Source organism: Eumetopias jubatus, unplaced genomic scaffold, assembly GCF_037043125.1.
Source record: "Eumetopias jubatus isolate StellerSeaLion01/CBP00866 unplaced genomic scaffold, mEumJub1_p1.0 scaffold_14, whole genome shotgun sequence".
NCBI classification, from domain to species: Eukaryota; Metazoa; Chordata; class Mammalia; order Carnivora; family Otariidae; genus Eumetopias; species Eumetopias jubatus.
This window is the reverse complement of record NW_028274820.1, coordinates 2433435-2458262: the sequence shown is the minus strand read 5'-3', so window position 1 is coordinate 2458262 and position 24828 is coordinate 2433435. Positions and strand designations below refer to the sequence as shown.

The following is a 24828-nucleotide window of genomic DNA, read 5'->3' as shown; positions in this document are numbered from 1 at the left end:
AGAGGAAGCCGTGCAGACGGCCGTGACCACAGGTCCAGGACATGGGACTATTCTTCTTCCTTTAGATCCACCTCACTCAGAGGAATCCAAACGGGCGTGGGAGGGAAAACTCAAAAGTGGTTCATACCTGCCGATAAAATGTGAATGTGTTTTACTAGTAAAAGATATGAAAATAAATGCAATGGTCTGGTGGTAGTTTTGCTCTTGAGGATGAATCCTGTGGAAGCACCGAAAAGAATGTATGTATTTGGAATGAAGCTGATATTACTCTAGAGTCTCTCATACTAGTATCTTTGCCTCTTTGCCTTCTTTACTCATGTGACCATAACCACACCAGGCATGGATGTCCCCTGTTACTGCTCTGACGTATACATATATATAACAGTGATGTAGAGGTGATTGCTGGCGTCGGTCAATGCAACCAGGTAAGCCAGAGAAATTGGAGGTAAAAATTAGAGGGGAAGTCTGACCATGACTACCTGCAGATGGCTTGGTGAATTCCTTGAACCGCGGTAAAAGTCAATGAAGGGATACGTTATAAACAAGGAGAGGGCGCCTGGGTGGCTCAGTTGGTTAAGCGACTGCCTTCGGCTCAGCTCATGATCCTGGAGTCCCGGGATCGAGTCCCGCATCGGGCTCCCTGCTCAGCGGGGGGTCCGCTTCTCCCTCTGACCCTCCCCCTCTCATGTGCTTTCTCTCATTCTCTCTCTCTCAAATGAAAAAATAAAATCTTTCAAAAAAAAAAACCCAAAACAAAACAAGGAGAAACTGCAGGGAGGTAGTGGATACAAAATTATCATACAGAAATCGACTTCATTCATAAATACAAACAACAACCAGTGAGGGGATACAATTTACAAAAGTTACAACAACAATTAAAAAACAATAAGGGGCGCCTGGGTGGCTCAGTCAGTTAAGCATCTGACTCTTGATCTCAGCTCAGGTCATGACCTCAGGGTCGTGGGATGGAGCCCCGAGTCAAGGCTCCGGGCTCAGTAGGGAATCTGCTTGAGAGTCTCCCTCTCTCTGCCCCTCCCCCTCAAGTAAATAAATATTTCAAGAAAAGAAAAGAATTAAGCTACCTGTACAGTAGCCCCCCTTTTCCTTGGGGGATACATGTTTGCCCGAATCCGTGGATAGTACCGAACCCTGTATATACTGTGTTTTTCCCTAGATGCACACACATATGACAAAGTTTTTTCCCTATATGCACACACATATGAGAAAGCCAGGTGAGGGGATGAAGGGGGTGAGTGATGCATGCAGGTTTGTGACCTAGCGTTAGATTGTCCTGACCTCCTGACAGTACATCAGAAGGGAGACCACCTGCTTCAGGACCACAGTTGACCTGGAACCACAGACGAGGGGAACCCACCATGAAGAACCGCCCCCCCCAACACTGGTGGATCACTAAGCCAAAACTCCAGTAAATGGAAAGACATACTTGCTCTGTGGATATGAAAACTCCACTACCAAGATGTCAATTCTCCTTAAGGTAACCTACACAGTCAATTTGATCTCAATTAAAAGCCGGAAAAAATTTGGTATTGATGAAATGATGAAACGATTATGGTATTTATGGTATTGATGAAACGATTATGGGCTATTATTTGGAATTATTGTTAAAAACAATGTTTTGGGGCGCCTGGGTGGCTCAGTCGGTTAAGCGACTGCCTTCGGCACAGGTCATGGTCCTGGAGTCCCTGGATCGAGTCCCGCATCGGGCTCCCTGCTCAGCGGGGAGTCTGCTTCTCCCTCTGACCCTCTCCCCTCTCATGCTCTCTCTCTATCTCATTCTCTCTCTCAAATAAATAAATAAAATTTAAAAAAAAACAATGTTTTGGTGCCTATGTGAATTCTTATCACTTAGATTTATTTATATATTTAGATGTATGTATTTATAAAATATATGTTTGTATATTTTATATTTAGATTTATGTATTTACGTATTTACAGATGAAATGATATATTTGGGATATGTTTCAAAATTATACAAGAGGATCACACGCGTTGAGGTATTGATGAAAAAGATTGGCCATGAAATGATCACTGAAATTGGGTGCTGGTCCACGAGGGTTCACTTATACTATTTTGCCTACATTTAGTATCTGGGTTTGGTATTTTCAATTTTAGTAAGTTTTGAAAAGATTAAAACACATATGTAGCTCAGAAACCAAAAGAGCTGTGTTTTGAACCAACGGATTCTAAAGTTCATAAGAAAATAGAAACTTGGTAGGAAGCCAGGAGACCTTTGTTAGGGAGAGAAATAGCTCTATGACATTCTGGTTTATAATAAGAAAGATATATTTGGCCTTTGTCCCCTTTCTGGCTCGGAGCTCCTAAAACCCTCGCAATTCACTAAGTGACAGGAGCAGAGGGGGGTCTCTTGTTATGGTAATGAGATGACCTGGGGAAAGCTCCAAAGGACCGGAAGCACCCTGGTTGCCACGGGAACCAAGCAGGATTTGAGGTTTGGAACTTTCAGCCCCACCCCTGACCTTCCAGGGAAAGGGGCTGGAGATTGAGTTCATTCACCTATGGCCAATGATTACATCAGGCATGCTTACATGGTGAAGCTTGTGTAAAAACCCAAAAGGATGGGGTTCAAAGAGCTGCCAGGTTGGTGAGTGCAGAGACTTGGGGGTTAGTGGTGCCCTGGGGAGGCGTGGAAGCTCCACGCCCTTTCCATAGACCTCACCCTGTGCAGCTCTTCTTTCTGGCTGTTTCTGAGTTATATCCTTTTATTTATTATTTTTTAAAAGATTAATTTATTTGTTTGAGAGAGACAGCAAGCACGCAAACATTAGCAGGGAGGGTCAAAGGGAGAGGGAGAGGGAAAATCTTAAATTGAGCACGGAGCCCAAGACGGTACTCAATCTCACAACCCTGAGATCCAGACCTGAGCTGAAATCAAGAGTCGGATGCTTAACTGACTGAGCCACTCAGGTGCCCCTACCCTTTTATAATAGACCGGTGATCCACTAAGTAAACTGTTTCTTAGTTCTCCGAACCACTCCAGCAAGTTCACTGAGCCTAAGGAGGGGATCGTGAGAACCCCAACTTACAGCCAGCAGGCCAGGAACACAGCGACCTCCTGGAACTGTGAGGAGAGGGAGGGGCAGCTTGTGGGACCGAGCCTCTAGCATGTGGGGCCTGATGCCATCTCCAGGGAGATGTCAGACTTGAGTTGCATTATAGGACACCCAGCTGGTGTTGGAGAATTTCTTGTGTGGAAGAAGAAAACCCCGCAGACTGGGACTGGTATCCCAGAGTCATCAAGGAAAGAGGTATAAACACGAATTAACTCTGGGGTCTTAGAACATTGACAGACCAATGGAACGGACAAAAAGCTCTTTCTACTGTGTCAGAAACAGATCTATATCTATGTGGGGACATAGTGAATACAATAAAGGGGCCATCTCAAGGGGAAGGGAGAACAGAACTGGCTTGGGGCAATTATCTGCTCATTAGGAAAACAGAGTTGCATCCGTATTCCTCTCTTCACAACCTGATGAACTCCCAACGTGGTAAAAGATTTACGGATGTAATTAAACCATAAAGACATAACAAGAACACTTGGGGTAATTCCTGTGTGGCATTGGATAGAGGAAGACTTTCTAAATATGATTCAAGCTTCGGAAGCCACAAAAGAGAAGATATAAATCCTAGTACATCAGAACAAGAAGACAGCGTGGCTGACAAAAGCTTAAAATAGAAAAAAAAAAAAAAGATTTGCCACTGACATCATAAAGAGTAACTTTCCAATATGTCAAGAGTCTCAACAAGGCGATAATAATATCAAGAACCACAGGAAAATGGCCCAAAAGTGTGAACCGAGGGCTCACAGAAACACATGAAAAGGTATTCGAACTTGTTTGCTTGAAGAGAAATGGCAAAAGTGACCCAGGGGTACCATGTCTCAGCAGTGAAATTAGAAAAATTCAAAAGTTTGGTAAGATTTTATGGGAAAGGCTTAGAAAAACAGGCTCCCACACATTGCTGGTGAAAACGTGAAAAGGCACAACCATATTCCAGACGGAACTTGACAGCATCTATCAACATGAGAGATGCATATACCCTCTGACCCAACACGCTGTCATGTACAAAAGATATACATATATATGTACATATAAAGGTATTCATCAGCAGTGTCTACCGGGAGGACTCCCACATAGGTGGGAGCAAAATGTTCTACTACACAATATTTTGTTTTCAAACCATGGGAAAATATTACCTATTCAGACACCAGATCTTTATGGCATAGTCTCTTGCTTTGTTACATGATGGTTGTATTTTTTTTCTTTCTTTTTATCTTCTTTTTAAGAATCAGAGAGAGCACACAAGCAGGGGGAGGGGCAGAGGCGGAGGTGGGGGAGAGCATCCCAAACAGATTCCACTCTCAGCACGACGGAGCCTGACACAGGGTTCAATCTCATCACTCTGAGATCATGACCTGAGCTGAAATCAAGAGTCAGATGCTTCAGGGCGCCGGGGTGGCTCAGTTGGTTAAGCGACTGCCTTCGGCTCAGGTCATGATCCTGGAGTCCCGGGATCGAGTCCCGCATCGGGCTCCCTGCTCAGCGGGGAGTCTGCTTCTCCCTCTGACCCTCCCCCCTCTCATGCTCTCTCTCTCTATCTCATTCTCTCTCTCAAATACATAAATAAAATCTTAAAAAAAAAAAGAGTCAGACGCTTCACGGATTGAGCCACCCAGGCGCCCCCCCCAATGGTTGTAAAGGAAAAACTCATTTTTGTGTGTTTCTCCTTTACTCTCACATGACGACCACACTCACAAGACTTGTGACAACAGATGTGGGCTATGTTTCCTCTAACTCCAAGCAATTCGATGACACCAGCTGGGTGCCTACGATTCAACTCCATTCTGACACTAAGCAGAGTCTCCGCGCAGACCCCACAGGTAAAGGGCTCAGTCCCACGAGACTGCCCTTGCCTCAGAGGCCGAGTAGCAGGTCCTCAGGTTACCTACAATTTCTGTCCAACTTGGCTACCATTTGGAAGTTCCCGCGACCACCTACTTCCCTTGGATTCAATTATTTGCCAGAACGCAGAACTGGGGGAAATAACGGATACTTACCAGTTTATTAGGTGATAAAGAACACAGATGAACAACCAAGGAGTTACATGGGGTGAGGTCTGGAAGGGTCCCAGGCACACAGGCTTCTGTCCCTGTGGCGTTGGGGTGCGCCACCCTCCCGGCACATGGACGTGTCCACCAACGCAGAAGCTCTCTAAACCCCGTACTGTTAGGACTTTTAAGGAGGCTTGATCAATCACTAACTCCATGTCCACCCCCTCTCTTCCCCCTCTGGAGAATAGGGGGTGGAACAGCAAGTTCCAGGCTTCTGATCAGGGCTTGGGCTTTCTCTGGCGATCAGCCCCCATCCAGGGGCGCACCAAGACTCACCTCATTAAATCAAAGGTGCTCCTCTCACCCAGGAGATTCCAAGGGGCTGAGGAGCTCTGTGTCAGGCATGGGGCCCAAGACCAGGTATTAGGGTGTAAGATGCTGCTAGTGTTCTTGTCTCCTAGGAAGTGACAGGGGTCTTCAGAGCTTTGTGCCAGGAGCCTGGACATGTGTACTGTCTTATTTCACCATGGTCAAGGGGGAAAGGTAGATACTAAATCAGTAAATGGTGAAACATGTCACGTGAAGGGAGAATGAGCAACAGAAATGGAAGGAAGAAAATTTGAACAAGAAGGAAATGCAAATACGAAGTAGGGCAGCTTCTGGCAAGCGAGAGATCTGGGCCAGGGGTTCCCAGGTTGACTGGTCTCCGCACCGCCCTGGGCACACGAGGAAGTCCCTGGCCCTTCTGAAAGGCAGGGCACCCCCAGGATGGAAGTGGAGAAGCCAGGCGCCAGGACGCTGGCCTGCACATTCCTGAGCGTGAGGACGTAGGCATGGCGCCGTGGTAGGGTGCCTTTCATTTTGTCACCAGAGAGGAAGGCTCCAGCACAGGATTCAGGCCCTCAGTCCTTTCTGAGCCTCCCTTGAGCACAAGGTCCACTTAGCAAGCCTCAGGACCATGGGATGCTCCGATCTGCTTTAGAGGACAATGCCCTGTGGATGCGTGCTTCCCATCAGCCAACAGGTAGCCCACCTGATACATGGCACTTCCGTGGAGAAGCTGGCTCTTTGGCAAAACCATGAAGCCACACGGGAGCCGCCACGTGGGGACTCGGGGCGAGGGGGACAGCGTGTGGGGTAGTTAGTCACGTTACTATAGGGAGACACACTTGTGTGGTGTTTCAAGGCATGAAAGGAAGTTGAAGAGCTTTGCAAACTGACATGCCAGGAGGCTGGACAAGAGAGTAAAGATTTTAGGCTCTACCCGAGGAGTGATGCTTTTGGGGCCACTGGGGATCAAATGTGAGTTTAGACACGTCCACTTGGCTGCCGCTGGAGAACTGAGCAGATGGCCCAAGAGCGGACACATGGAGACTAGACAGGGAGTTGTGCAATTGTCCAGGTGGGGATCAGGGTCATGCGGTAAGGACGGGGTGATGGAGGGAGGTGTGGGTTGGAGGGGGAGACAGGGGAATCGAAGCCGTGGAGGAAGGGCTAAATCGGTCCCTTAGGATGGGGGGGTCCCCCCAGTGGCCACTGCTCTTTGGGAGTGATTGATCCAATCACTTCCAAGCCACCAGCGTGGAGGTCGGTTTGCAAGAGCATCGTAGGGCAGGTGAGCTAGTTAGTCTGGGCACGTACCAGCACTTGGTGGGAATGACGTTGGCATCCACGGCATCCCTTGGTGCCCCTGAGGCCCTCCCCAGGTTGGGGAACAGATGATAGAATTCTGTTTCAGCTGGTGAGCATGACTCTCTGGGGTGGCATGAATTTGGAGTGTAGGCTTGACATCGGGAGACGCAGGGTCCTGATCAGTTTCAAAGCTAACGAGCACTGAGACCTCGGGCAGTGTTCTAGGACAGGCAGTTTGGGTTGTAAGAGGAATGCCTTATGACAAGCCCGGTACAGGTGAAGGGAGGGCTTATGAAGTTTCCTGGAGATCTTGAACCACAGGGGCAGGAAGCGGAATGCAAGCCCCCGCTCTCAAGCCTTACGCATGACCGTAGCCTGGCAGGAGGCTGTTCCAGGGGCACAGGGTCCTCCCTCTGCACCCCATGTGCGCGCCTCTTGGCTGTTCCACTTGGCCGCTCTTCCCGGCCAGAGGTGCGGGCTGGTCCTCTGCCTCCTTGTTTCTAGGCTGGCCTGTGACTCGCATTGACCGATGGAACGAGACAGAAGTGATGTTGTAGGAATTCTGGAGACCCTGCTGCTTCTGCCGACTCCTTGGACCACAGTCCAGAATCACCCTGCCAGGAGGATGGGAGGCCACAGGGCACAGAAGGAGGTGCCCCGGGCCACACCCAGCACCAACCATCAGGTGTGTGTGGGAGGCCCCCCGAAGCCAGTCCCCAGCTGAATGCAGCCTCACAGGGATGCCCAGGTGCAAGCTGGGAGGCCCCCCGAAGCCAGTCCCCAGCTGAATGCAGCCTCACAGGGTTGCCCAGGTGCAAGCAGAAGAGGCCAGACTCATGAAGACACCACAGACCCTTGTTGTCGAAGCCACCAGTTTGGGGGGAGTTTCTTACACATCCGTGTGACTGAGACACTGCCCATTTTCTGACAGAGTTTCTCAGGATCCCGGTCCCAGTTCCTGAAGAAGACTCCAAGATGGCAGAGCCCCCTCTGTTAGTCGATGCTGGCAGCATCCCAAGAGCCTGGATGCACACACAGACAGTGGCCAGAGCACACACGTGCGGCAGAAGTCTGACCCACAGCCTGCAGCAACCAGCCTGGGAAACCGGCCGGGAAGCCAGCCCACCTACCCATCTACCCTGATGCCATGGCCCACATTGCTCATTCTCCACAGCCCCCCATCTTTCAACTGGGGGTAATAGCAGCTGCCTTCTGGGGTTTGTCATCAAAGTGATACACAAGTGATGGTTTTCTAACTCTTCCCACATGGATTATATTTCAACAGTAAATGCTGGTCTCCCTTGTCCTGAGTAGTGGCTGTCCCCTTCCTCAGAACCCAAACCCTGGGGCACCTGGGGGACTCAGTCGGGGAAACGTCTGCCTTCAGCTCAGGTCATGATCTCAGAGCCCTGGGATCAAGCCCCATATCAGGCTCCCTGCTCAGTGGAGAGCCCGCTTCTCCCTCTCCCACTGCCCCCTGCTTCTGGCTCTCTCTCTGACAAATAAATAAAATCTTAAAAAAAAAAAGCACCAAGTGAAATAAGTCAATCAGAGAAAGACATGTATCCTATGACCTCCCTGATATGAGGAATTCTTAATCTCAGGAGACAAACTGAGGGTTGCTGGAGTGGTGGGGGGTGGGAGGGATGGGGTGGCTGGGTGATGGACAGTGGGGAGGGTATGTGCTATGGTGAGCGCTGTGAATTGTGCAAGACTGTTGAATCACAGATCTGTACTTCTGAAACAAATAATGCAATATATGTTAGAAAAAAGAAAAAGAAGAAGAAGATAGCAGGAGGGGAAGAATGAAGGGGGGAAATCAGAGGGGGAGACCAACCGTGAGAGACGATGGACTCTGAAAAACAAACTGAGGGTTCTAGAGGGGAGGGGGGTGGGGGGATGGGTGAGCCTGGTGACGGGTATTAAAGAGGGCACGTTCTGCGTGGAGCACTGGGTGTTATGCACAAGCAATGAATCACGGAACACTACATCAAAAACTAATGATGTCATATATGGTGATTAACATAATAACAAGAATTTAAAGAAAAAAATAAAATGGGGGCGCCTGGGTGGCTCAGTTGGTTAAGCGACTGCCTTCGGCTCGGGTCATGATCCTGGAGTCCCGGGATCGAGTCCCGCATCGGGCTCCCCACTCGGCGGGGAGTCTGCTTCTCCCTCTGACCCTCTTCCCTCTCGTGCTCTCTATCTCTCATTCTCTCTCTCTCAAATAAATAAATAAAATCTTTAAAAAAAGAAAAAAAAAAGAAAAAAATAAAATGAATACAATTAAAATTTAAAAAAAAAGCACCTCAACCCTGAGCACCGTGCCTGACAGTTGTCACGGGCTCCATAAACGTTAATTTTAAAAATGTTTATGAAATTTATGGAAGTATTTTTCCTTCAGCATGTAAAAGATGAGCAGTCTTTGAAAAGCCATTTAAGCAAAACCATCCCTTAACCCGGCACAATTCTCAAAAAACATGCCCTCAAGCCACCTCTACAGTATGCTTTCCTTCATTTTATGTGTTTTCATGTAAAAGAAAAAGAAAAGGTAAATATTGCCTGTCACATTTGATGCAGAAGCTCTGAGCCGTGCCCGTCTCTTTCCCCTGGGTAAGATTTCCGACACTAACTGGTAGCACTGGGACTGCAAACAGTCCTCCGCCCAGGGACTGGAGAAGATGAGCAAGCACCTGACACTGGGCACACGGAGCTTTGGGCAACAGCCAGTAAAAGCTTTCATCTGCTACCCTCTGGTTGTATTTCCATTTGAGGACAAAATCAGGGCATTTCCCGGCGCAGGACACAAACATAATGAACAACATCAGCACTGTTCCCCAGATCATCCTCTGTCTGATTTACTAACCCCTGAGGTGTGGCTGTTTTTACATCGGGAGGCTGTTTACCAGCCAGACTGAGAGCAACCTGAATGAGAAAACTCAGTAGCCCACACGGGTTTCTAGAGATCTCTGGTGATCTCGTTCCTTACTTCACAATCATTTGGAAAAAATGGAGGGAAGTAGTGTCAATATATTTGATTATCAGAACTGAAATTATTAGTTTTCTAAACCTATTTAGTTTAAGGAAACTGCAAGACTTCTTAGGTAAGATCCCTTTTTTCTTTCAGGAAAAGATCATTACAGCTTAATTTTATAAGTGTTGGGTCAAAATTCTCTAGATTATTTGGGTCTTTGTCTATGCAGAACGCATTATTATGGAAGTCTTCTTAGCAAGTTTAAAAAATTGTTTTATTTTTTATGGCATAAAATTAAGCCATTTAAAGTAAAGATCAGGGGCTCCTGCCTGGCTCAGTTGGTGGAGCGTGTGACTCTCGATCTTGGGGTCCTGAGTTCGAGCCTCATTGGGTTTAGAGATTGCTTAAAAATAAAACCTTTAAAAAAAATAAAAATGAAGATCAGTATTCTATGAAACATTGTTTACAAAGCTTATTTAGATACATTCTTTATATTCCTGTCATCTCCACAGCAACCACCTCATGTAATAACTTGTCTATTTTAAAATTAATTTATGCCATAAAAAAAGTATGTTTTGTTCACAAAAAAATTAAAAGTGACATTGTATCACATTTGGTTTGGTAAACACTTCTATATTACAATGTAGACCAGAATTGAGTTTCACGTTATAGTCTTAAAATAGGCAGAATTGTTTGTAATTTTTGTATTTTACAACATTTCAAATACTTCATATTTTTCACATCTTGATTCTACATGTCAGGTTAAAAGCAAGTTTGCAGGTTCTTATTTGCTTTCCCCTTATTTGCTTATCCTGCTCTCCTCTGATAGACGGTCATTCCCGACAACTCTCCCCAGTTTCCTCTTTCTTCTCCGCAAAATAGCATTCCTCTCCTTTCTTCTATTCCAGTGAATAAACCCATGTTTTTTGTTGGTGAAAAAAAGCTGACTTCTATTTTTAAGGGTTAACGATCCCAATTTAAAAATTTAGATGTAAAACCATAACTCATCAAGGTGCTGTCATCAGAGCCAGGAGGGCGTTCTAAAGCCGCCCTAGGTCAGGGAGGTATACATTTAAGTGATAATTTTATTTAATCCTTTATAAATAAACCACTGATTTCATTTGTAATGTTTTACAACAATTGGGAAGAGGTGTCAGAAGGTTCTTTCAAAATGCGAAGTCTCAGAGCACGTCTCATTCCTGGGGGTTGAGGACGGCGGGGTCACGAGCAGCAGAGGCTGCTCACGCCGGGGCATGAGCCGAGACCAGCCCGCCCCGGGCCCGACCACAGACCCCACTGCATCCCGGCGGCGACGGGCACGGGGCCCCGGGCTCCGACCTCTCCGCATGCGGCCCGAAACCCGACCTCGCCTTCCGGGGATGCGACCCAGAGTGTGTGACCCTGGACCCCGCCTTCAAGGAGGCGTGACCCCGAGTGAGACCCGGGACACCCCTCCCCCGGGGGCGTGACCCCGAGTGAGACCCGGGACCTGCTTCTCCCGGAGACCTGACCCCAGGCCCGCCTTCTCCGGGCGGTGCAGTGGGACGCAGGACCCGCCTCCCCCGGGGGCGTGGCCCCGAGTGAGACCCTCTCCGCCCTCTCTCCCGGAGGCCCGGCCCCCCAACCCCGCCTCCCCCGGGGGCGTGGCCCCGAGTGTGACCCTGGGTCCCCGCCTTCCCCCGGGGCGGGCCGGGCGGCGGAACCAATACGCGCGCGGCGGCGTTTCCGGCGGGACGCTTAGGGGGAGACCCGGGCCGCCTCCGACCGACGGCCAGCGCGGGCCCGCGTCCCGTCATGAAGTTTCGGGCCAAGATCGTGGACGCGGCCTGTCTGAACCACTTCACGCGTGAGCGGGGGGCCGCGTCCGCCGCGGGGGGGCGGAGGGGGGCGGAGGGGGGCGCGGGGGGGCGCGGGGGGGGGCGGAGGGGGGCGGAGGAGGCCGCGTCCGCCGCGGGGGGCGCCGGGGGGCGGAGGGGGGCGCAGGGGGGCGCAGGGGGGGGCGGAGGGGGACGCAGGGGGGCGGAGGGGGGCGGAGGGGGGCGCAGGGGGAGCGGGGGCGGAAGGGGGCGGAGGGGGGCGCAGGGGGCGCGCGCCCGGGGGGGCGCGGGGGGCGGAGGGGGGCGGAGGAGACCGCGTCCGCCGCGGGGGGCGCAGGGGGGCGGAGGGGGGCGCAGGGGGCGCGCGCGCCCGGGGCGATGGGCAGGGGCGGGGATGGGGCCTGGGGGCCGCGGGAACGCGGGGTGTGGGGCCAGAGCGGCGAGAGTGCCCGTCAGCAGGGAGCCATGGAGGCGGATGGGGCTTCCCCGGGGTGGAGGGGCTGGTCGGGGCTGGGGCCTGGCAGGCAGGAGATCAGGTGCCAAGGTGCCAAGGCTTATTCCCCAAGTTGATTTGGATCACGTAGCTTCGGGCGCCGACGTGCCTTGGTGGTGGGGCCCCGGGGGCCGTGGGTCCTGCGGGTGCCCGGCCTGGCTCTGGCCCCCAGGCTGCAGCCCCCTGCGGGCCTCAGTGCGGGTTGAGTGAGTGAAGCCCTCAGCTAGGGGCCAGTTAACCCCCCAGCTGGCTTTCCTCATCCGGCCACACCTGGCAGGGCTGTGGGGAGGCCCGCATGACCTCGGTAGCAGAGGGCTTTCCCCGGGGGAACCAACAGACAGGGTTGTCTTCCCACCGGGCAGTGTCACCAGGCCGATGCCGCCGTCCCAGCTGAGTTAAGCTCTGGGACACTCGATGTGCTTCCCGCTGATTCCTCGCTTTACCCTGCCGCAGGGGTCAGCGCCACGATAGCCAAGCTTGCCAAAACCTGCACGCTCCGCATCAGCCCGCAGAAGCTGAACTTCATCGTCTCGGACAAAGCGGCCAGCGGAGGGGTGAGCATGTGGTGTGAGCTGGAACAGGTGAGCAGACGGTGCTGGAGGCCTGGGAACGCCACCCCTAGGCCGCCGGAGAGGCCACACAGGTCCCTTCTTTTCCTTCCCTTAGGAGAACTTCTTCAGTGAATTCCAAATGGAGGGGGTGTCTGCGGAAAACAACGCCATCTATTTAGAGCTGTTGTCGGAAAATTTATCTCGAGCGTTGAAAACGGCCCAGAATGCCAGAGCCTTGAAGATCAAGCTGACGAATAAACACTTTCCCTGCCTCACGGTCTCTATAGAGCTGGTGAGTAGGAGGGAGCATTTCGGACACTTCCCAGAAGGGATGCAAGTGCCTGTAAATCTAGGCTTTTCAACGATATGGAGAAAGCTAGTTGGTTTTATTAAAAGGAAAGATGTGTGCACACGTACTTGCTTTCTGTTGGAGTCAGGCTTCCTCGTATTTTAATAGTGTTGTGGTCATATTGCATTCAGCTGGGACCCTGCCTTTTCCCGAACCAGAGCACTCCTGCACCTTCTCATGTCTGCGTAACCCCGCACAGAATCATGCTTTCCATCCAGTTCCACCGTGGAAGGGTTTTCCCCCACCTCCTTTGTGACGCCTTTGGGTGACCTCTTGTTCTCCCAGAATGCACACATCTTCAGTGCTGCTTCCAGAAGCCTCTATCACCCGGCTCTCCTCGGGACACACACCCCACAGGCTCTCCTGGCTCACAGGACAGCGTTCACATGCCTTCTTACGGTGATGTCCAGAGCCCTGCACTCCTGGCCCCACCTGTCTTGGAGCCAAATCGCCAACTACCACCGTCCAAATGGTTTCCCAGAGTGTCCCCTTTTTGCCCAGCTCCCAGACTTTGGGGACCCTGGGGCTCCTGCTTGGAATGTCTCCCCTTCTGCCTCCCTGAAACCTGCAGCCTGGTGCTGCTCCTCCCCACCTTCCTTCACACTGCAGCTTTTTAAAAAAAGATTATTTATTTGAGAGAGAGAGAGCATGCAGGGGGAGCAGCAGAGGGAGAGGGAGAAACAGGCAGCCTGACACGGGACTCGATCCCACGACCCTGGGATCATGACCTGAGCCGAAGGCAGACACGCCTGTGTGTGTTGGTTTCTCGCTTATTGACCCACGTGGGCCCCTGGAACATGGCGACCTGTCTTACTCACCACATGTCCAACTCCTTACGGGACTCGGAGCAGAAAAGGTGCGCCATAAATATTTGGTGAATAGACTTTGATGAAGGAATTAAGAACATTCCACTTAGATTCGGTATCAGTGTCTGTTTATCCTTCGGTTACTCTGTTTGCTTATTTAATGTTGACACTATGTAAATATGTTTTAATTTTTCTCTTGGCAGTTATCTGTGTCGAGCAGTAGCCGCATTGTGACACATGACATCCCTGTTAAGGTGATTCCCAGAAAATTGTGGAAGGATTTGCAAGAACCTACCGTCCCAGTCTCCGATGTGAGTGAGGCCCATCGTCTTCCGCTCATGATGTGTTCTGTGGTGTGATTAGAATTCCCTGATGTTAGTTCTGGGCTCACAGTATATTTTATTTAAAAATTGTATAGTACCTGAGGGGAAACACTAGTCATTTTTAAAGAACACCCCAGGAAAAAACTTGCGGTATTTGCCTTTCATTGTTTACGTAAAACATCTTAGGACAGTGTTGCATATAGTAGAAACACCCCACTCTACACACAGGAGAGCGAAGTGCTTGGATCGTCGTGCTTGAGTAAAACTAACCTAACCTAGCACTTGCGGGGCCAAGAGGGGGGCTCCTCCGGTCCTGCTGGCAGGAATCCCAGAGCCCCTGAGAGGAACAGTGATACCAAAGGGCCCTCTGCCTCTCGCTCACAATTTCTGGAGGAAATGTCGAGAGGAGATTGGGTAGACTATTGACTCTTGCTGGAAGGCACCTGCGCCGACAGCGCCGTCTTGGGCATCGTTTGGAACCCAGTGCCAGCGCCGGGGCCAGACTTGCTCGCAGCGTCTGTCAGGGTGGGGGGAGGCCCGGCGCGTGGCTCTGGCCCCTCAGAGGACGGGCCCCCACGGGCACTGGGTGTCATCCCCTGGGCGTGTGCAGCGGCATCTCAGCTAAAGGGCTGCATCCTGGCCCTGGGAGGATGCCCCCAGGGACACGGTCGCCCAGGTAACCAGAGGCCAGCAGGAGGGAGCAAAGTTGAAAAGTTGTGTTTTTTTTTCGTGTTTTGAAAGGAGCTTTTTTCAGACAGCTTTCCAACAGGATTTCAGAGCATTTAAGCAGACACACATTCCAAATGCAGGTAGCGAGCACCTGTCAGTACTTGACCATGTTCATGTTTTTAACACTTCTGATGTGTCTTGTTGGTTTTGTAGGTTAGTATTTATTTACCAGTCTTGAAGACAATGAAGAGCATCGTGGAAAAAATGAAAAACATCAGCAATCACCTTGTAAGTGATGCCTTCTTTACAAAAGCGTAGTCCACGTCTTTCAGAAGTGTTCGATTCGGGCTGCGTGCCCTGGGAGGAGGCCTGGCCTGGCGGAGGCGTGGATGCCTTTACGCGCAGCCCGTGGTGTCCCGGGGGCTCCCGGGACCTGGCCTGTGTGCAGAGCCCGCCGACCCACAGCCGCCTGTGGATCCCTGTCCGAGCGCTTCTCCACCCCCTTCACCGGGGAGAGTTCCGTGTTTGCCTTCGTCCCTCCTGTTTATCTCCATGGCACATTGAGAGTACGTTCGTCAGTTCGGGCCTTGGTTCCTTGGACAGCACATTGCATATTTCATCTGCTAACGTGTCTCTCTCGACGGAATCACCGGTGCTGTGGCCGGGAGTGGAGTGTCCTGAGGCAGGGCTCTGCCCAGAATGTCCACGTGCTCCTGTGGCTCCTGTGGCTCCGGTTGTCAGGCTGGGAGCGTCCTCTGGGCCGGCTCTGGGCACCTCCGAGAGGCTCAGAGTGGCCCAGGAGGGAAGAGGCAGGGCAATTAATCCGAGGCTCTGGTGGTTGGTTCTTTCGGTCCAGTGGAAATGACTCAGCAAAGTGGCCCAGACAGAGTCATCAGAGGTGTTTTTTGTACCTCCAGAATGTGTAAAAACAGAGATTTCATGGCATGGCTGCTCCAGTCTAGCATACTCGGTGGAAAGTGTGTTCCAGAGTGGCCAGACGCACAGTGAGCATGACTTGGTGACTAGAATTCTGCGTCTGAAGGTCGTAGGGAGAGAAAGAGTGGAAAGGGAGGGGCTCAGCCCGGAGGTGCTCTGGCGCCCTCGCTGAGACCCTCGCCCTTTCCCCACCTCCTGCAGGAAAGAATGCGGCCCGTGGGGTGGTGCGCGGAGCACTCGTGCAGGAGCAGGGGAGAACTGCACGGGCGGGCAGGAGACCACGCCAGGCTTCCGGTGGTCCCCCTCCCGCTCCAGCTTCTGGGGTCTCGTGAGGCCAGCTGAGGTTTTGGTTCAGGAGGTGTGTGCCGGGGTCTGGGACCCGGTCCCGATGTGCTTCCAGGCACCGTGTCCGGGGCCGTGGTGGGAATTCTTTCCTGCTCTGCCTCGCCTCCTGGCTCAGAAGCACGTTCGCAGAGCCACACGTCAGCTTCGTGGTTAAATTAGGAGTGACGGGGTCGTGACATGGTGACAAAGGGGGAGTCCTCAGGGCCACACAGGTGCGGGACCCTTCCCAGCCGCATCGTGCAGCCCGTGGGACCCGTGCCAGGTGTCACCGGAAGTGGGCAGGATAGCGTGGCTTTGCCGGGGCCTTGCTGCTCTCTGGGCGCAGAGAGGCACTTCCTGTTGGGTGCCCAGCACACCGGGTCCGTCTTCCAGAAGTGATAGGTGATTATCAGTCAAGAAATCGCGGGAAGAAGTAAGGTGTTATCCAGACCCGTAAGAGAGAGAGAAACGCTGGAGTGGGGGGTGTTCCCGATGACAGTGACCAGTGCTCAGAGAACCAGCCCTTCATTCCTTCCTTCACTGCGTTTTGGTGGGGTGACACTGGGGGTGCTCAGGGAGGGGGTTTAATGTGGAATCACTTGGGTGTTAGGACTTGGAAGAAAGCCGAGAACAGCCTGGAGGGCTGAAGTGAGTCTCAAACCATGGCAAGCTGCTTTCCTGAATTAAATCTTTATATAAATCAGTTTTTCAAAAGCAATGAGAACCCACAGGTGGTTTTATATTATTTCAGTCAGGCATTGTTTCTGGATTCCAGGAGGGTGGGCTTAGAAATACGACAGCATATTTCTAGGTTCACTTATAAAGTTGACAGCAAATACTTAACATTTGAGGGCACGTTTCTGAGATGATGCAACGGTTAGTTGGAGGGCTGTTTTCTATTTAATTTCCAAAGCCTCTGGGGTGCCTGGCCAACTCAGTCCGTGGAGCATGTGAGTCTGTGCCCGGCTTCTGGTGGGCCTCCCACTCACGGTCTCATAGTCATGAGTTCAAGCCCCACATTGGGGGTAGAGTTGAGTTAAAAATAAAATCTTAAAAAAAAACAATCCTCAGAGATAAGTGCTCACTCAAGTTCAGACAGGTTTTCACGTTTGTTTCTAGAACGAGAAATACTCAAGAGTTCACCACTGTTAAGGAACAGGAATGAGGAATACTAGACCATGCTCATGATGTATAGAGACGTGGTGGCCCCAGAGCCGTGTGGGCAGGGCGCCTTCCACTGCCCCCCGGTCTCAGACCTCTGCCACCCCGCATGTCTTCCCACGGGCGTCCTGTGTTGGTGGGTGAACAGACCTCCGCCTTGCAAACGGCTACGTGGATTCCCGAAGACCTGCGGCCTTTAGGAAGGGGCAGGTGCCGACATCCTGGAGAGCAGCACACCGTGCCAAGGGTGGAGCTCTGAACTTCACTGGTGGATCTTGTCCCCTTACAAAAGCCCACTGGTTGGTGGGGGAGTCTGGAGCTTGAAAGGAGTGCTGTGTGTGACCTTGGAAACGTCACGGGCAGGGATGGGAAGGGAGGGCGGGAGGCGGGTACCAGAGAGCGGCCGGCGCCTGTCACCGAGCCCAGGTCACCGAGCCCAACCCGTGAGCTTGGTTTTTAAAGAAGGGGTTATGTTCCCAGGAAGTTCTCAAGGTTTTGTGGTGGTGGTTAGGATACAGCTTAGGCCGTTTAAAGAATAAGGCCGTGGGTGAGCGTCTAACTTCCACGTTCCCCTCCCGCTTGTAGCCGGTGCACCACGTCTCCGTTGTCAGAGTGTAGAGCGGTTCCCCAGGACTCTGCCCCCACAGCCCCCTGTAGGTGTGGGGTGCCGTTTGCACCCTGTAGGGACAGCAGACGGCCTGTGGGCTCGTCGAGCTGTTGGCTAGCGGGCCACTTGGGAGGGACTTGCGGGAGCCGCGTTGCTTCGTGTCCCCGTCTGGGCGAGGTCAGCTTGGCGGGATGGGCCACTCTGGCTTGCGCCGCGTGCTCTCTCTGCGTCACTGTGAGTAGTGTGGCTTTCGTGGTGGGACAGGCGTGGCGAGGGACCTTCTCTGGAGCCGCTGTGAGCCGCTCCGGCCGGTTTTCCTTAGCGCGCGGGCAGCAGCCCCCAGTCCCCCCGGTCCCGGAGCGCGGGCAGTGTCCCCTGTAGGTGCGTCCCTTCCCGCGCTTTGCCCCCCACCCCCCCGTTTCCGGGGCTCCCTGTGGACTGCAAGTCCTCCTTGTGTTTCACTGGGGTCCCCGTCAGGCCCTTCGGTCTCTGTTGCTGCCGGGCAGTCTCTGGGTCCTGTGTGTCGTCCTCACTGCCTCATTGCCCACTGCGGGGCCCGCCTGCTCCCGTCCTTCCGGTCTGGTCTCCGCTGGTGAAGTGTCCTTCCCTTTCCGAGTCCGCCTGTGCCTGCGTGAGGCCTGGCCAGGCACTTCTGAGCTCCCCTGACTCTGCCTCGGGCTCTGCGTTCTCCCTTCTGTCATTGGTGTTTTCCCCCCACGGGTCCTGATGGGGTCCCTTCCGCTCTGTGTCTCCGAGCGCGCCCTTCGGCCGCTGTTTCTGTCTTTCCTGAAGGTCTTGGTGTGGGGCTTGACTACAGTCCTACCAGGAATCCTCTTAGAGGACGGGTTTTCATTTTCGGGGTGGGAGTGGGACCAGCACGGTTTGAGCTCGAGAACTTAGGGTTCTCTGTCCCTTGTGAGCACAGCACGCTGCCTCCCCCGTAGCGTCCCCTTCGGCATCACGACCTCTCTCTGTCTGTCTTCCCCCCCCCCCCCCGTAGCGTCCCCTTCGGCATCACGACCTCTCTCTGTCTGTCTTCCCCCCCCCCCCCGTAGCGTCCCCTTCGGCATCACGACCTCTCTCTGTCTGTCTTCCCCCCCGTAAACCTCATGTCCCCGTTCTGCTCACCTGCGCTTTTGCTCCTGAGGCGTCCTGTCACCGCTGGCTCTTCCCTGGGGCTGGGGTCAGGCCTCCCGTGCCCTCTGCCAGTTCCACTGCTTCCAGTGGGGGTTTTGGAATGCCCCGGGTCTGCAGAGGCCCAGTGGGTCTCGCTGCCGTCGGGAGTGGTCTGGGGCTATGGGGCTGCCTCGTCACCTGGTTTGGCAGAAGCTGATGTCCCCCCCTCCCCTTTTGCTTCCCTTTTCTTAAGAATGTAAAATACTCACTTTGCAGATTATCGAAGCAAACCTAAGTGGAGAATTGAACTTGAAAATAGAAACAGAACTAGTGTGTGTTACAACTCACTTTAAAGATCTGGGGAACCCTCAGTCAGGTAAGGTTTTTGCTGGTTCATGTTTTTGCGTGTAATACATTGTTTCGGGTGGCACAGCTTGCTGAGCTCTCTGCCTGGAAAATGGGAGAAATCTCAGTTTCATGCCTGGGGAGGGAACAGGCAGCTGAGGCCCACGCGGGGAAGGTCGGTCTCCCCGGCCTGAGGAGTGGCACCTGCCCCAGTGGTCCCTGGGGGACCCTGGTTCTGGGTCTAGCCTGTTCTGCCCATTTTTCACCTGGAATGGCATGACGTAGACAAGGTTTGCTTCCTCCCACTTTTAGCCCCTAGTATTTACGAAATTAGATTAGCAGGTGGCAGCTTTCCTTGCCTGACCCCAGTTTTCTTCCCCTACACAGTAACAAAGACCATGGGACCAATTTAGTAGCGGCAAAGGACAGGGTAACTGACCAGACTGGGGGAACAGGGGGGACCCGAGTGGTGCCCACAGAGCTCGTGGCCAGGGACGGCGCACTTAGAGGGTGCTAGAGCGGTTGGCGGGCGGGGCCCCGGGAAGTCCGCTGATGATGTGCAAACTGGATTAGTCCCACGCATGTTCTTTTCTTTTCCCCTCAAGATTTTATTTATTTTAAAGAGAAAGTGAGTGGGGGGAGGGGCAGAGGGAGAGGGAGAAGCGGACTCCCCACTGAGCGTAGAGACTAACAACGTGGGGCTCCGTCCCAGGACCCTGAGATCATGACCAGAGCTGAAGGCAGATGCTTCACCAACTGAGCCACCCAGGCGCCCCCCCGCCACGCATATTCTTAACCACACGATAGACCCACCACTTTGCAGTTAAAATATGTAAGTGCAGGTTGGGTTATCAAAGGCCCATCAGAGTGGCACAGCAAAGGGTTTTACTTTATAGTGAAGCGTGTATGCCAAGTGAAGTGCACACGATTAAGGCTTTGCTAAGTGCTGGGTGAAATGACTGCTTTCAGTGTTACTTGGTTTATTTTAATAAATTACAGTAAGGGTCTTGTCTCTGATGCTTGCCCAGGGTCGAAAGGATCTTTTCTTTCTTTTCATTCCCCTTTCGAAGGAGCGGTCTTGGGTCAGCTCTGTGTGGTCCTGCTCCTCAGTACGTTTCAGGGAACTAATAGGGACCGGTTTCTTGGACCAAAATGGGGAGAGTGGGTCATATTTCAGGACACTGTAAAGGAAGATTCGCTGGGAATTTGCCTAGCATTTTAGAGAGAAGGACTTGGTACCTGCTTGCTTGGCCAGTGACGGTGTTCACTCCTTGGTGGTGTCTCCAGGCTGCGCCAGCCAGCGAAAACGTAAATCATTCATTTCAGCTGTCATCATGCTGCCCCGGCTTCCCTGTCTCGTCCCGAGCTGTTCATGTCTTTGTAGCCTCTGAAGATGCCTCTCAGGATAGAGACCCAGAGCAGATGGCTGAGGTGCACATAGATATCCGGAAGCTCCTGCAGTTCCTCGCTGGGCAGCAAGTGAATCCCACGAAGGCCGTGTGCAGTGAGTGCGCGGGGATCTTGTTCACGTTTCCGATTCCGTAATCAGAGGCAGGCTCGTGGCGGTACGCGGTCTCGTAGCGCAGACACAGCTCAGCCGCAGGGACCCGGTGCTCTAGGGCAGGTGGGGGTCTGGGTTTTCCTGGATTCAGCAGCTCCTGGTGGCCCACCGCCACGCTGGCTTGGCACGGGGCTGTGGCCGCCTCACCTGGCCGTCATGTGGGCGTGTGTACCTGGGGAGAAGCTTCCGGAGAACGGGTGCCCGTCGTCCAGTCCTGCCGTGTTGGTCTGACCGGACGCGAGGAGCCTCTGACCCCATAAATTGTGCTTGGACTGAAGGTCCCCTGCTCTGCCTTTGTTGCCTTTCCGGGTCTAAACCTGAGCAGTTCCTGCAGTTGTCCCATATCTGGGCGTCCGGCTTCCTCTCGCCTCCTGATTTTTCACAGTGGTCCCTTGATCGGGGTTGACCCCGTCTAACTCAGCTGTGCACCTGCCTCTCGGCTCTCGTCAGTTATTGGCACATGAGGAAGGGCTTACTCGCCCCCGAACTCTTTAAGGCTTTTTCTGTCTCCTGGGCAACGAAGAGGGAGGTCCGCCTTTCATGGAAGAACTGTCAGGTTGAGCACTCGGCCACCAGGGAGTGGAGCTGAGCACAGCCCAGGTGTGCACCTGACAGTTGGCAGATTGCCAGCACTCAAGACAAGGAATAGAGAATTCTAGGGCCCTGTGCCAAGGAACGACAGCCCTCCAGAAGGAGAGACATGCAGCGAAGCAAATCACAGGAAGGCAGTTAGCGCGTTCAGAAGGCACTAGATGGGGTGATGGGGCACAGGAGGTGGTGTGCGGAGGACAGAGGGCCCGGGTTAGGGATGGAGACGCTGGAATGGCTGGGTCCCGGGGCAGGTGCCAGTGTCCCCATGCGCTGCATCCTGAGAGCCCTTGGCCTGGCCTGTTGCCTGTTCCTGGGGCTGAGGGTGGGAGCTGCACCTCAGCGTGGGGTCCGCGCAGGCTTAAGACGGCCCCCGCATCTGCTGACGAGCTCCAGACAGGCTGCTGGCTGTGGTCCTGGCGAGCCCTTTGCATGGCTCCAGGGTAACCCAGCCGTGCCCCGTGCAGAGCAGCAGCCCGGTGGTGGGGTGGCATTGCCCTTGAGCATGCCCTCGTGGACCACTGAGGACAGAGGGCTTTCTTGGTTCTGGGCCAGGTGGCCAGCTGAGCTCCTGGTGCCCTCGGAAAGGGGACTTAAGGGTCCCCAAAAGTGGCAGAGATGGACCAGGAGATTTTGGCACAGCAAAATTTGGATTTGGATTTCTCCTACCCTTTCCTGCCAGTAGTTTCTTCCCCTGGGGTGGCATCTTCCAGGTGTCTGATCCACTGCCCCCACGCCCTCCGTCTCCACCTGCCGCCTCTCCTGGGGGGTGTTTCTGCTGGTGCTGTGCCCCTTCCCCACCCCCCGTCCCCTGGGACCAGTCCCTCTTCGGCCTGGCACTTGGCCTGGCCCACCCTAATGGGCTCCATGTGGTCCCAGCTGCTGGCCTCGGAGGCCTGGAGAGCAGCCTGCCCTCGGCTCCCTGTGCCACTCCCGTCTCCGCCTCTCACTGCGGTTGAACCGAGCGGCCCCCCGGGGAGTTTGCCCTTCACCCTGCGCAGTGCCCGACCTGGGCCTCGGCACGATATGCACCCCTCCTACACCTTGGCACACACCGCATGTGTGCCCTGGGGGAGGTGGGCCCTGGTGCTGGGCCTTCTCTGCACACTTAGGTTGCCCTTGGGTAGGAAACTGCATTTTCCTGGAAGGATCCTGATTTCAGTAAATGGGGCCTTTTCGCCAAAGTCCTGGGCCTTGTCCCCACTGCCTGCGGGCCGGTCCCGCGGCGGGGAGCGGAGCGCGGGGAGGCCGGGCTCCAGGAGGTGACGTAGGGGCTCAGGGAGAGGGGTCTTCGCGGTGACGGGTTTTCTTCTCTCCGCAGACATTGTCAGGAACAAGATTATCCATTTTGATTTGCTGCATGAAGACGTTTCCCTGCAGTACTTCATCCCGGCTTTCTCCTAGACCTCCTTGCAGCCCGGGAGCGATGTGTCTTCACGGCCACGCACATCTGTCCATTCTACTTCTCTTCCCTCCGTGATCTTTTAGCTAAAAATTGAGTTCATGGAAGACAGTTGGATAAACATACTACTTTATATGACTTCTTTGTTCTCGTGTCTCTTTTGTTGTCAAGACATGGAAAATGGGGACAAAAGCATGTATTTATCCAGACTTCAGGTAGGTTGAGGCTCCCAGACACTGTCCAACTCTGGCTCTGCTCCTCGGAGCCTGATAACTGGCCGGGGCTGCGCTCCCGCTGCCTGGGGCACGCAGAGGTCCCCCAGAGCAGCAGGGGGCTGTCCGGGGGTGTCCGACTGCGGCACGTGGAGCCTGGGGGCCGTGCCCGTGAAGGCCAGAGTCCCTGGGCTCAGCTGCTGGACCTGCCAGGGTTCCTGAAACCCGTGTGGGTCCCCAGTTACGGTCCTTACCACCCGTCTTCCACACGTAGCGCTCGGTCATTCTGGAAAGCACACCTGTGCATTTAGACAAAGAAGAGCTCCGCGAGCCTGTGTTCAGGGCTGAGACTACGTCTGTGTGTCTGTTTGCACGGGCGAGCCGGCCTGGGCCCTGCTGGGTCTGCTTCCTCATCCCTCACGCCTGTCTCATCACATCCCATGGTGGGGGAGTCTCCTCTGCCCTGTGGATGGGACACTGTGAACAGTGTTTTAACTCCCGTGACAGAGCCGAGCAGCGAGGCCGTGGTCTAGGGTAAGAGGAAGAAGGGGGAACTGCGCAAGTGGAACATTCTTTTGTGGCCTTTTCTGAGTACGGGGTCAAACCAGAACCAGTATTTGAGCCCATCTTCGGATGCTTATCAACGGGAGTTCACGTAAGATGTAATACTTGTTCAGGTAACTCTTGAAAGCCAGCATACCATTTTCATTTTCAAGCCTCTCTCCTCTCTTTGGCTGCCGCGGTAAAACTTAGAAATCATGATGTTCGATGAAGCAAGGTCTGAAAATAGTTCATAAATTTTTTTCTTTTTTTTTGGTTAAAGAAAATGTAGTAGTCAGTTACCGATCCGGGAAATTGGTGCCTTCTGATTATTTAAATGATGTTTAATGTATAATGAAATAAAATACTGGTTCTAGTATAAGTTAGTGGTAAAACGGCCCCTCTCTTCACCTGTCTGATGGCGCGCGTGCTCGGTTCTCTGCCCCAGCGCGTAGCATGCATATTTCTGGCATCTTGTCCTTAGGCATCCGGGGTGTGGGCAGGGCCTGTCCAGCCAGAGTTGCACAGATACTTGAGATTCTGGCAGATTATTTGGCAGAGTGGATCTCGTGGCCTGCCCGGGGCCACACGGCCCGTGAATGGGATTAGGATCCAGGCGTCTGACTTGCGATCGGTAACCCTCTCCTCCAGGCTCCGCTGCGTGGCCGGAATAATGAGTCCTGCGTTTCAGACTCAGTGTCCACCAATCATTTCATGAGTCTGGGAAGAGGGTCTTCGTTATAACTCTGCTTTAGTAAGGCAGCTTCGCTTGCAATTTCTAAGATGTCCTAAAACCACATGTAATTTCCCTCTGATTTATATAGTGTCTGTTTAAACAATACCTGATTGTGATGGTTTTAGGGACAGCCCGAGTCTCCGTGTGCGCATGGCCACGCAGGCCGTCCTTGGGGGTCAGGGTGTGGGGGTGTCTGTTTCTGCTTCTCGGCAGCACTCCTTGCTTCATGCTGGCCTGGGCCTCAGCCCCTTGGAGCCTTGACCGAGGATGGCCCCCCGCCATGGGCTTAGGGAAGCCACCGTGCTGCTTTACTGAGCAGTGTACCACGGTGAAGTTCTGTTAGCCTAGCTTGGAAACATGAGTATGATTTGAACAGGTAACCTATTTTCAAGACTAACACCTCCCAGTGCTGAGGTCTCTCGCCCGTGTCCTGCACTTTAGAGACACGCTCTGCTGGCTGTGATTGTATGGGGATGTCCCTGGTGCTCAGGCTCAGACGTGTTTAAGAATCCCTGACCCAGCACCTCGTGACTAATGTCCGGTGACTCGTCACCCTCCTCCCGGGTCCCCCCGGGCCTGGCAAAGACCTACTCAAGC

General features: G+C 53.2%; 1 protein-coding gene across 4 annotated transcripts; it reads left to right on the top strand.

Annotated features, from left to right (window-relative positions):
* Positions 1 to 11437: 11437 nt before the first annotated feature.
* Positions 11438 to 22881, top strand: HUS1 (HUS1 checkpoint clamp component). Of its 4 annotated transcripts, XM_028108869.2 has the most exons (8): positions 11438 to 11541; positions 12459 to 12586; positions 12672 to 12848; positions 13915 to 14022; positions 14917 to 14991; positions 19124 to 19223; positions 20577 to 20696; positions 22663 to 22881. In XM_028108869.2, exons 1-8 carry the CDS (start codon positions 11490 to 11492, stop codon positions 22743 to 22745), a joined length of 843 nt encoding a protein of 280 aa, XP_027964670.1. In that variant the 5' UTR covers positions 11438 to 11489; the 3' UTR covers positions 22746 to 22881. The 4 variants fall into 4 exon arrangements, with proteins under 4 accessions (XP_027964670.1, XP_027964672.1, XP_027964673.1 ...); XM_028108871.2 differs by lacking the exon at positions 20577 to 20696; XM_028108872.2 differs by lacking the exon at positions 22663 to 22881 and having other exon boundaries at positions 20519 to 20597.
* The last annotated feature ends 1947 nt before the right edge of the window (positions 22882 to 24828 follow it).

Coding starts and splice junctions, on each gene's coding strand:
- HUS1 (XM_028108869.2), top strand. CDS start 11,490: ATGAAGTTTCGGGCCAAGATCGTGGACGCGGCCTGTCTGAACCACTTC. Junction 14,023..14,916: donor CTACCGTCCCAGTCTCCGAT/GTGAGTGAGGCC, acceptor TTGGTTTTGTAG/GTTAGTATTTATTTACCAGT. Junction 14,992..19,123: donor AAAACATCAGCAATCACCTT/GTAAGTGATGCC, acceptor CTCACTTTGCAG/ATTATCGAAGCAAACCTAAG.